General features: G+C 31.6%; 1 protein-coding gene across 1 annotated transcript in view; it reads right to left on the minus strand.

Annotated features, from left to right (window-relative positions):
* Positions 1 to 10,744: 10,744 nt before the first annotated feature.
* Positions 10,745 to 13,820, minus strand: part of LOC113395835 (transcription factor Sox-21) — a 47,271-nt gene continuing 44,195 nt past the window's right edge. Inside the window, exon 5 of the mRNA XM_026633539.2 lies at positions 10,745 to 12,609. Within this exon, the coding sequence (XP_026489324.1) occupies positions 12,169 to 12,609 (441 nt within the window). The 3' untranslated portion in view covers positions 10,745 to 12,168. The remainder of the gene's footprint in view (positions 12,610 to 13,820) is intronic.

Consider the following 13,820-nt stretch of genomic DNA (forward strand, 5'->3'; position numbering starts at 1 on the left):
CTTTTCGTTATTATATAAAATTAGAACCGACGCCTCGAAATCTGCAACCTAATGGGTAACACACGAAACGAGACCATTAGATAAATTATAAAATATAAAACTTTCTCAGATTTTTCTTATTTATGGCGACCCTACCTCAGGGTACATGCCCCGCCCGAGACGCGTCGCGTTAGGCGCTTTGTTAAGCAAATCCAAGTCTCGTTGCTTATGTATTATGTAAGTATTACGGGGACTACAATCGCTTCAGAATAGATATAGAGTATTCTATTGTTGAATATGCCGTTTTGTTGGAATATTTTCAAATGTTATATACTGTGTGGGATTTGATTATAAGCTCTGGGCGGTAAAAAATATTTGATATGGATGGTAAGTTTAATATTTCTGATCATAATATTTTTTATTATTATGGACCACCTGATTTTTGTTAATATATTCTTTTTTTTCTTGTCGGCTATGTGTTAGTGATCACTATGACCCATTAACAGTAATTACAATAAATATAAATATTTATTACATATCCAAAAAACCGCCATTGAAACTACTTGAGCTAAATTCAGATTCAGATATTAACGTCAACCCTGATTAAGGTCAGACCTCTCCTGAATATTTAGAAAATTAGTAAACACAATCATAATAATAATAAGTTCATTCATTTCTTTCTTACATTCTTGTCGGTTCTTCTCGGTAGAATCTACTTTCCGAACCGGTGGGAGATTTATATTTAATTCAACACTGTAACATGACGATTCAAAAGCGCTTTTTGAGTTTATTTGAATAAAGAATATATTGGTCTTGATTTTGATTTTAGTATACAAGGTTCAGAACCTACTTCTAAGTTATAAAAAACCTGTAGCAGAAGGCCTCGCTCCTCCACAACTAACATCAGACCTATACGCGAGAAATTGATATAAACAATGGCTCTGCAAAGAGTATTTTTCCTACATTGTCAAAAAGCTGCAAACTATTTAATTATACAACTCTAGTCATACTTCAAATTGAAATATATTATTAAAAATAATTACTATGTAACACTAAGATAACTTGTTATGATATAAGAAAATAAATGTTAAATATTTATTTCGTAATGACCCTATTAGTTGGAAAAAAAAATATCGATGATAAACTGAAATTTGCACTTTTGTGCCAAGAAAATAAAGTGTCATTTAAAAAAAAAAGTAATTTATAGAAAGCCGTTTATACGGAATGATTATTATTATACAAATATGTTTTAATAATTATTTTTTTTAGGCAAAGGTCAATATTCAAAAGGCCTAAAAAATTATTTTGCAAGAGAATGAATTTGGCTTAGAATTTTATTAAATTGAACTAATTATTTATTATTGCAATGTGCGTAAATCATCAGAACCATGGAGTTAGGTATTTCGCATTAAAATAGTACTTAATTGTTTTGACTGAACTTTCAAATGGGTTTCAATCACTATTCGTAAACAATTAATAAATTAAATGTTGATCGTAAAACTACAGGCGTACTGCAACGCAACTGCATGCATACAAACATATTACATACATACATACATGTGTCTACGCGTCACACAATCCGGCTCGATCAGAGACAACAGGCGTGTATAATGAATACAAAGCCACAATGCCGTCATTACAGCTCGTTTTCAGAGCATCATCACGTGTGCTTTTCATCTTGAGTATGTGTGACAACACTCGGATATGGAACTGGATCCTGTGTAAACTATAGCTCGTAATTTAAACATTACGAGCACAATAATAGGCACAGATAACAAAAATATCAATAGTAAAGGTTTGTTGATGAGATATTGTTTAACTTTTTAATTAGATATGTAACCTATACATAAACAGGCAAAAACAATACGGTTTAGTAACCTTTGCTTCAATTTTTTAAATCGTGTTTTTTATAGCAATAGCCGAGCGTCAATACTGTCATTAAAAAAAAAATAAGGGTAGAAAAATAATATTCGAAATATGCAAATTATCAGTAATTACTTAATGAGAAATACTCGTTTAGTTTTTTTTCGTGATTAACCAAACAGCAGAGATAGCTTGCAAAACTAGAAAGTGCTGTTAGCTGAAGTGGCAGTTAGTCAGTCAGTCACGAATGTCAAACGACCGATGAACGTTAAAGATGATTATGTCCAGCAGTGGAATACAATTATTTGGTGATGTTAATGATGAAAAAAAATATCAATAAAAACCAAAATAGCAAACAACACAATACTCCAATGAGCTATCTTTGGTTCATAAGTTTAAAGAAATAACACGCTTTCGTTGACTGTAAAACAACCTACCTCTCATCGAAATAAATACTCGTTACAATTTCGCAACAGTTTTTAATTAAAATTATATTTTGTTATTCAAAATTCAAAACTCTAAAAAGACGTTAATTTAATAATTCTTACACACAAATAACAATTTAATATTATCGAACGTTTTGTATCTTGTAAAAGCGTGTGTACGACGTGAGAGACAGACAAAAGTGACTAATATAATTGAATAGCAAACAGGTTTATTATGAACCCCCTGTATTTAAGTCTCATCTTTCATATCGGGTTGAGACAGATAAGCTATTATTATTCATACGATCTGTATCAGGCGCGTGTTGCTGTCGATTTTAATTATGTTTATAATCACGCCCCTTGTATCTTTGTTCTCACCCCTGTATATGAAATTCACTGAAAGATGACCTAATATTAGTACCAGTCTTTAAAATGCTGGGTAATATCCTTTTAAACGAAGAACGTACATGGTGGTCGTTTTCGTTCAGGAATATTGAAAATTTTAGTTGCTCGTGTTCTGTCAGTTAGTTCATTTCGATGGACTGAGGTGAGTGTTTTAATCATTTCGTGTCTAATACACAAACAACATTAACAGTAAAGAATAATTAAACACCTGTATAATAATTTATCATCTTTGTAAAAGTGCTTTAGCCTAGTATTATCATTGTAATTGGCTGTTTAAAGTACATTGAAAGTTTGACAGATAAGAAGGTACTCAAGTAAAATATAACAAGCAAAAGGCGATAAGTGACTTTAAAATTATATCCTCATTTACCTACAAAATAACTAACAAACTAGCCAAGGTATTTGTTTAAGTGTGCGTGACAGCAATAGTCATACTACTTTACTAGTGTGCGTGTCCTTAGTGACTGACTGTTGCCCACTATTTTTTCCGAACGCGATCTCAGCTATGACAGTCTATCTAGTCTAGACATACAAATAATCAAAGGTTACGCTATCAAATCACTAAAGAATATGATTTAAAAATAGAATAAATAAAGACAGTTCTCAATTACTGTATATTAAAAAAATATATTTATCATTAAATCAATCAAAGTAAATTTGAAGTTCGATTTAATCACACGTCAGCCCCAACAGAGCTTTGTCAATAAACAAACATCAGAGTCAGTAATCAATATCACGATGAAAGAGGGTATAATCTTTAAGAAATATTGGAGGGTTTTAAAGTCCCCGGGGACGATAACAATGGATGTTTTTCGTGTACGTCGCCTGTCAACTCGGAAATATATGTGTTTTCTTATAACTCGGACGAAACTTTCAGAATCGATTTTCCTGTGACGACATCGATAATTTATTGTCGGTTTCGGTTTACGTTTCGTTTCTGTTTATAACTTCGCGAATTAGACATTTGGATAAATAATTACATACATCTACACATTCCCTGTGACAAGTCCAAATAGTTGAGACATTAGTTAATCATATCGCAAACAGGAGTATGGTGAACTATGTTACAAAACCTTCTCAAGAGGATCTCACCAAAACGACGTTTACCAGCCGTTACTTTAATATTTATTAATGAATGATATATTCAAATTCAACTTATCACGTGACGTCTACCCAAATAATGTCTAAAAGAATATATAAAATTTTGAGAATAAGACCTTCGTTCCTTTTATGGCACGTTTTTTCTCTATTGGGTTTTCTTTATCTTGACTTTTTCATTACTGCATTTAGTCAACGCTCATTATTATAGAAATACTACCTTTACATTTTAAAGTATATTCTGTGATCCCAAGTAAATTATATTAGGTATTCTGAAGCTTTTGTGCGCGTCATTAGGGCTGACGTTGTAATAGGGCCAGATCCTTTCATTTCATTTAGGTTAATTGCGCTGGACACATTAATGGGTTGACAAGTACGTTCTCTTGCGTACTAACTTAACTAGTTTAAGCTACGAGTAAAGTGTAATTTAGTGTAGTCACTTTCTTCGTGCAATAAATGTTTTTTTTAAATTTATTTTAGGAAGCTATTCAACCAATGTGTTGGAGCGAGCTATGCTCTAAATATCTTTGAAGAATCAAATTAGAACCGGAATAACATAGCGTGCAAAATTGACAGGTTACAGTGGCCCTGGGTTAGTGGCGTTTGACAAAGCAGCGATGGTCATTGGAGCAGGAAAATTATAGAGCAAGTCCATGGGCTATGAACATCATCAGAAGGCAGCCAGCTCGCTAGAAAAGCTAAATAGGATCAACAATCTTAAGGAGATGGTGGGACTCGATTGGACGTGAAAGGGACCTCTTCTTGACACATCTCGATAGAGTCATTGTCTACTGTCTAAAGAGATTACGATTATCTGATGATGATGAGATAAACAAATGTGTTACCTAATGTGATGTCCTTGTCCACATTAGAACTGTAAGAACTATAAAAATTTTTTTACGTTATTTTTTTGCCATCAACTTCAAGATATATGTTACTACGAGTTGTAGTGCTAACCATGATTTGAATTAGGACTACTTAATGTTTTCTATGCATGATGCCGTCGTTAAAAAAGTTAACGTTACTAAAAATAAATATACAAACAGTTAAACCACGAGACTGCAACAAAAATAACAAAATAAATATTAATTCCAACAAATCCAATTAAGTTTAAAGAAAACTATTACACAATCAGTGTCAACACGGCCACAATTGCAAAATCAACTTTGACATTTTCCTGTCAAAATCAGTGATAACAGTTTAAAGCGCACGCGCCGGCACGTGACACTGACGTTTGACAGACAGGTCAACTGTCAAACTGGAAGGCGATAAGCAAAACGGTGGTCAATGTTTTGTTCCAATAATTAACTATTGGTGTCAAGTATTTGATATTATTTTGACTATTGTTATAAAAATATTACTTTTTACCCAACTGCGATGCAACTAAAGAGGATAATGGTTTGTTTTAAAGTATTTTGAATACAAATTAATCGTATGTTACATATTGTTCCAAAATATCAAAATATTTTTTTTTTGTAGATCTTATACAAAGAATTTTAACTACTTATGTCTGTTACAAGTGATGCTACTCCTCCTCCTACATCCCAGGTTAAGTCAAGGAACTTAATAACTGCAGTATCCTGGACGGACTAAGTCAGTATGCACTGACTTTTCCTCTAGGTAGGGGAAATAGACACCCACCTAATTCACCAGTAAGCTGAGCCTGCATTTCGACCTCACGCTGTTATAATTGAAGGAGGCTATTGACATCTGGTGTTTCAATAAACAGTCTTCGCTCGCGTTATACCCGATAGATACATGATCAATGAATTCAAGCAGCCCTATCGACCACCGTAATAGTGATTAACGCTGTAAATATGTAACTAAATTTTAAGTAGTTAATGATGTAACCCAATTTAAGAAATTATATTTACTAAATTTCTCACCGGCTTCCTCGGTAGAACTTACATTCTAAAACTAGGATAGCTTCTTCAACTTTTCAGAACTACTTCTGAGAGCAAATTATACCCAAATTTAGTTTGATCATTTTATTTAGTGTATTTCCTTTTTAACAGTAAAGGCTGGCAAATATCTAATTGCCTCCAGGATTTATAATTATCGACCGTAAACGAAAACATTACTTCACAAAAAAGAAAAAACAAATAAACATCACTGTATTGACAGCCATAATTAGAAATGTCTGTCAATACAGGTGACATTATGTCTCAACTTAATAACATAATATGAATAACAGGCGTCGGAAAACAGTAGTTAAACTGCGAAAGGTTTCAATTTTCCCTGAGAAAGAAACATCTGTTATGAGCGTCGACATACAAACTTATGCACAGATCCTGTAACATACAATTAAACACGATTACTCGTTGGTAAAATTGTTGGTTATTTAATTTCATGAAGTAATCAATTTCAAATTACAGTACTATGAAAATACCTTTTCATAGCAATCAATGAATTGCTACGGGACTATTTTTTTATTTGTTCTGCTAGTAGACCTTATAAATGTACAGTCTATTCCAATTTTAAGATGAGTAAAGCTGATTTTGACAACTAAAAATCTTTGACATTTCATTGATGCAATATCATTGGTCAAGGTCTTAAATAATGTATCATTTTCATTACGGATTCGAAAATATGGCGTTTTGAATATCGGCGAAGTTATGATCGTTACTTTGGAAGTAAAATTAAAGTTGTATAGAAGTATTGAAGTGAAATAGTTTTGTATTGTCTGCGGTGCATAGTATACTCGTAGCTATAAGCAAAGTTAAGTAATCAAGTCGCATAGTCTTTCGATTGGAATTTGTGCTTACCTACGTATTCGTATTCTTTGCGTATTCGTTACCCGCATTTATCAGATGACATAGAACACTTTTTTTAAGAGACTCTTTTTTTTTTTTTTTCTTGAGGCAAAAACTGTAGTGCGGTTGACTCCTGTTCGGACTACCTACTGTTGAGAATGACTTAACAAAGAAAAAAACAAAATATATTCGTATCTAATATATATAATTTTGGACATTTTTGATTAACGAAGTTAACCTTTTTTTTTTATTTAACATATTATTATTATTTTAATATAAAACCTTTAATGACAACAGCATCAGAATATAATTACGCGGTCGCAGAGCTGCTTTTGAGATGTGGTGTTGGAAAAGTAGAGCTTCCCTTGACAGAATATCACATCACCGCACCAATTATAAAACAGCTAGGTACTAGGTGGTAGGACTGGGTAGGTACCAGTCACTCCTCAGATATTTTACCGCCAAACAGGAATACTTAGGTACTGTTGTATTCCGGTTTGATGGTTGAGTGAGCCAGCGTAACTCCTGGCTCCTGGCTTTTTATGAATTTATTTTCATTTTGCGCTTAATTAAGTAGGTTATTTTTTTTAGCTAAAGTAAAACTGGTAATATAGTAATAATAACGGGCCAATTTAAGTAAAATTATAAACACACTTAAAATAAACATAAAAAGTAAAATATATAATCGAAAGTTAACGCATTTTGTTCTAAATTGAACGCTTCGTTTACTTTTCGACAGTTTTCAATCTGTCTACATTGATTATTGTGAACTAACGTCAATACAATTTTATTTGAGTATTTTATATAATATTAAGTAATCATTTTCCTGTAACTATATTTGTTTTTAAGTTTTTATACCAATTACAAGTTGAATTGAGAAGTAAATCGGCGTGTATTTATTAGTCGCGATTTTGTTTGCATTGAAAACAATCGCAGCCTGCCTCCGACACTACATTCGTTTTATTTATTTTCATTCGTTTTATCATAATACCGGGGAGTTAGCTCATTGTCAGTTGATATACATGGTGCTTTATTTTAACATCGTTATTGAAAAAATATAAATTATAATTAAAAAATTTAATTTTGGAGTTTTTTGAAATTTGGTGTGGTTCTAAGCGACGTTAATTTTACAATTTAGTATATAGTGATAAATTTCAATTACGAAATTAAAACAAAGTAATGCTATAATTTGACGAAATTTTTAGCCATTATATTTAATTTTGATTCATAGCTTCTTAAGAGTCCAAAAATTAATAATTAAAAAAATAATTGGTTAAGTGGTTGGATGTAACAACAATCTAATTGAAAAATATAACAGTCGATAGAAATTTATTTGTTTTTATTTTACTATTTTCAAATCACAAAAATGAAATATATTTATTGACGATATAAGAAAAATATATATGTGTAAGTTTTCAAAACTATTTAGACATTTTAATAACCTATAGTCTGATGGCTATTTAATGAAACAAAAGTGGTATCCAACATATGTATGTTGACACTTAAATTAAAAAATAATTTACTTAGAACTACTCGTCTCATTAGAGAACACTCTGTATAATCTCACCTAACATTACGAGAGGGTTCGCTTTGTTTATGTTATTCCACCGTATTTCGCTCATAAAAGACAGCCCAGTTGTTTACTTTCTGCCAAATCACTACCCTAGTGCCGGGCACAATGATACCTATCAGTGCATATTTTATTAAAAAACATAGGGAGTCTTGGAGCATACTGTATATCAAACCACTGTCAAGGTAAAATAGATCTTAAATATACATAGATAAGGTTCCAGTATGAATATATTTATAAAGGTACTTTATTATTTTAGCGGGCTTAAAAAGCGGAATGAGTGATAATGACATAATAAATAAATTATTACTTCATAACGTCTATGATCCTAAGCCAACATTTGATTATATTTTAATGCACGACGCAAAAATAATATGAAATTCATTCTGATTCAATTCGCTTAGTATGATTGTGTAACAATATTTTATAAGAACACTGATATGTTTTGATTTAAAACTTCAATCGAATAGGAAGCTGGAAGACATTATTAATTTCATTATGTACAATATTGTTATGTACATACATCGAAGGTACGCGAAAACAACTTACTTAAAAACATAAACAAATTTATTCTTAGTTTTACTAACTTCTTAGTAAATAAATAAATTTCAATTTATGTATCATAAAACATAAGGACGTAAGTAACAAGTTTTCTTTCAAAGGATATTAGACAATAATACAGATATCTAGAAAGTTGCTATCAGCCTGTTTTTGGCACGGAAAGGATTTTTAATAGTTAATTTTAGTTTCCATGTAATAATCCAGGTTAACACTTTCCTTCGCAGCTAAGCAAGAGACTCCATATAGGTAAGTTTGTATAAAAATTGTTATGTACCTCTTTCGCTTTGGTTTCGATATGTGTTTTGTTGGTGGACTTATGTTTGAAAAGAATAATTGTTTGATTTCTTAGACTAATTTGCTTACTAAGACTAACCTAACATAACGTCTAACATTTTATACCTACATACCTACTTGTCTGTTATAGGTATGTATTGTATATGTTTATTTCATTTAAACTCCACCGATTAAACGTCGGTGGCCTTGTTTAACTTCTTAAAAATTAACAACAATGTTTACACAAACTCTTGCAATTATAGTTAACACAAGTATTATGGTGGATGTAGAGCAGTCACTCATTGTTTTAAATTGCTCCTCCCAGCAAAGAACCCTGAAGATACAAAACGTTCAGGCATTAGGTATTCTAATGAATCTTTTAGTAATTCAACCAGCGTTGCACTAAAAAGTAAAAAAAAAATGTATGGCCTTTTTTAGTGTGTACTTTGCAAACTTTACGACATTTCTTCCTTGCAACCGCAACCCTAGCGGCAGGGTCAAGCCCCTCCCAGAAAACAATTGTGGATACAGCAGTTATTGCCATTGTTTGGAAGTAGTATTTCACAAGACAAGTCTACAGAATTCAGGGATTATCTTTAAAGAAAAAAATAGGGGTATCAATAGTATTCTCAGTCAGCACCGATACCAACGTTACACTCGTGTCTCGGACAGCACGTAAAGCAGTTGAAACTGCGCCTGAATCATCTTCATCATGAGGTGCAACAGATGTCCTTATCACTACAGCAGCGGTCTTTCCCAGGTAACCTTTGAGTTGAGGGCTGATAGTAAAATAAAGGTGGGAAGGGGAAAATAAGTTAATAATTAGTATATTAAGGGCATAAGCAAACATATAAATCAAAAGTTGTTGTCCTAATTCAAAGAAAAATCTGATTCAATGAACGGAAAAATTGTTAGCACAAATCATGTTTCTGAAAAATAATAACAACTTAAATAAGTATGATATTTAATAATTGTTTATTAGGTTAGGTAAGAATTTTGGTCTGGATAGTTTTGGTAACGCGAGATTATGACTGATTACTAGCTAATAATGTTTCATGGATACCCGATTCTACTGAAATTATTTTATTTATTATTACCAATGGTACCCATGTTGGGGGAATTGCTTTAATTTTGTTAATAAAACCTTTCTCCGTTGCATTTTATCTGCGGTACCACCTACTCATCACCCGTATTACTGTCATACATAAACTCGCTATATAACTATATTATAGTTAAAAGGTTCTTACGGGCACAACATATTCTAGATCTCGTGGCTGGTTATGACGGTGTTTGGTTAGTCCTTTGGGGAACTTAATCATCAAGTTAATCATTAATGAATTTGCCTTTCTCATGTAAAAAAGGTTACAATTTAGAACATGTATGTATTATATGAAAAATACTTAACACGAATACTTGTTCTTATAATGTTCTTGGTTTCAATTTTGGAACGAAGCCTTTTTTTCGCGGCTCACAGTAAGCTTTACCTCGAGGCGACCGATTCCTCTTTTTCCTTTTCTGTCCATTAAATACGTTTTAATATTAATATAAAATTATTAAAACTTATTCTTTTACTGTTTTAATTCTCTTGGGATTTTAAATAAAAATTTATATCTTGACGTTAATTTTTATTGATTCTCTATCTTTTTTTTAAAACAGTGAAAAATAGCTTCAATCCAAACGGGAGCCCCGGCACATATCTAATTAAAAAAAAAAAAATGTACTAAATGCCAAATTGTAGGCAAATCAAAAACATGAAGGCAACACTACAACTATTAAATAATTTGTACATAAACGTAATGTAAAAATTAAACGAAAGATTGCGATTTTTCAAAGATTTATTGTAATTACGTAATTTTTCAATAATTATATATTCTAAGTCTCATTGTACACATCATATCGCTATACAGAATTAAGTCTATAAATAATTTACATAGAACGATACATCAGGAAGTCACTGGTTGGGTATGTTTTGATATTTCGTATTGAAAACTAACTGGTCGTAAAATAAATTAATTTGACACGATTAAAAGTTTTTTTTACGTTCCAATTTTAAATAAATTCATTTTAATTCGAGAATAATTAAATGATTTAAAAAAATATCCAACAATATTTGAGTCATGATTTATTTCATAATGTGTTAAAAATATTTTAATGGCAACACTAATTTTGTCATAAAATGGAATACAGCCAAAAATAGCATTACATTTTTGCAACTGTAGTTGGTATATTTATCCCAAACTTGGGTAATTTAAAATTATTTTTCTTATAGTATTTATTTCTATATATTTTTAATAACAATGTTTAACAGAATACAAAAAGTATATCAATTAAAGAATCATGGTATTACATTTAGTTACTATGTTCATTAAAAAAGAAACTTATGGCATCTTATATTAAATGCAACGTTGAACCTTTGCGTCATTTTTATTAATCGTAATGGAAAAAATATTTTGTCTATTTTCGATCTACTTATAACGAAACATTAATATAAATTTATTTTACAATATTAATTGTAAATCAAAACAAAATAGTTCAAAGCGTTTCTGTTTAACTACAATTTAAAATAAATCAGTCTAAAGATCTGGATAAAAGCAGCCTACTGAAAAAAATATCGATTTTTTATAATAATTTTAATATTAACAAACATTAGTTCCTATTTTTCTTAAGGCTAGAATATTCGTCTATATACAGTATTTAAATTATAATAATTATATACGTAGTCGTTGTAGCTTGGACTTTTTTAAATTACCAACAATTTTAAGTGCTCATGACTGATCAAAACGTTCGGATACTTGTAACAACATCTTACAAGAACCATTCAAATATTTCAACTGTACCATTTAACAAATAGTTATATGTTTTACAAATCGTATTTGATGGCATAAACACTTATAATCCCTTAAATATATTTTTTGTTATATTTACATAAAAATATACTATTAAAAGCTTTCATCAATGTTCTAAAATTACAATATTATAATCTAAAACTATAAATGAAATCAAGGAACTTTAGAAATCGTCACATATCGTAAACACAAGTGTGTGCGTGTGATTTTATAAAATTTTGTCGCGAAATAAAAAATAAAAAAACAATTAACAATATACGTTATATATTTAACACTTAATTAGATTCTTAAATCAGAAAAAGTGTAGGCTGAATAGCTACTACCTATTTACAGCAAAAAAAATCTCAAAATCAACATTCGAAATTCGTATTCAAATTCTCGAATTAAACATCAGGTCAGAATATGACAGTCAACGGCCTCCGAAATTCTGGCCCGCCTTGCGTGCTTTGGGGATACTGACCCGGATACTGGGGCATGAGGAGACTGGACGAGGTTTGGTAGTAGGGTAAAGATGGGGACGGATTCGACCCTGACGAGGAGCTGCCTTCAACGCGATCCTGAGTCTTTTGGGTGTCTGGGGATTCAGCAGGGGACCTTGGGGATAAGCTGGACGCTGAATTAACCGTTGAAGTGAGTCCAGCCATGGCGACTGAAGCATCCGAGTACATCTTACTGATGTCCATTGGGTAGGAGCGTTGTTGTTGCTGATCCATATACATGTAGGCTTTGGAGAGCGCGGCGGAATCGAGGTATCCCCGCGATGGATCAGGATACATGCTGTAGCTCCTATACTTATCCTCGATTGAGTACTTGGACATGTCCATCGTCGAGCCCATCTGTAATCAAAATGATTGGTTAGCTAGAATACAGCCTTAATAAAATTGTTCTACAATTCGTATATCCCCGTTAATCAAATGCAATCTGTAAAATGCAACTAAAAATACTTTGTTGAATTTAATTTACGAGCATTTTTAAATCCTCATATTACTACTAGGACGTAAATCTACCACTTGCTCAGAATATAGATTCTACCGAGACAAACTGGCAGGTAACTCAGTAACAAATAATACAGTTTCTAAATAATTAAATTTTTAACTGAAAATCAACAAATACCAACTTTCCGGATTCTTTTCATACGTATAACCTTGTAAATAGCACGTCTTATGCATACCATAAATATAAGTATATTATAAATGTGATAGTCTATCTGTCTGTTACGCTTTTATGGCTAAAACACTGAATCGAATTTGATGATTTTTTTTATGGCAAACTTGAACCCTAAGGACATAGGCTGCTATTTCATATCTAAGCCTACGAACCCCCTTCCTAAGACGCGGGTGACGACTGTTTTGCAAGAATTAAATTTATTTGGCAAATTTAAAAATCTGCGATATTTTATATTAGAACGAACACCTTGTCCAAGAAGGATTTTTATGCCTTTGCAAAGGATTTACAATCTCAGAGTCAATTGGTTGTTATCAGCATACCCTTACGTGTTATATTCATTGTAAAAATATAATTTGAAAGATCGAAAATAAATGAAGCGTGATGCCGTAAATCAGAATCAAATATAAATTCGATCACGCACAGAATCATGTAAATATATAATGCTGCGTTCACGCTTTCGCGTTAAAAGGACTAAAGTAGTAAGTCACTGCTATCTTCGTCGTAAGTATAGTGACAGTCGCACGGCTTCACCTACCCTTCAATTCACCTTACACAAAAACGTTTAAATAAAGACCAATATTTTAATAATCTTAATATGATTATATTTAGCATATAATTATATATTCCCTGGGACTTTATCCACGTAAAATTTATTTTACTTGTATATTTGCTATTCGGATTGGTTTCGTTGTTTATCCACGATGAGGTTACAAACAGACAGAACAGATTTTCAATCGCATATTTAAACAAAACCGTTTTCAGAATTATTTAAAAATGTGTAACAAAAAAAAAATCGCCGGCGTAATATTGATTTGAATTTGACACTGTCAAACGCGTAGGCGAGCAATATATTACAAAACAATTAATTCCCTCACTCGTC

The sequence above is a fragment of the Vanessa tameamea genome, chromosome 4, assembly GCF_037043105.1.
Source record: "Vanessa tameamea isolate UH-Manoa-2023 chromosome 4, ilVanTame1 primary haplotype, whole genome shotgun sequence".
NCBI lineage: Eukaryota > Metazoa > Arthropoda > Insecta > Lepidoptera > Nymphalidae > Vanessa > Vanessa tameamea.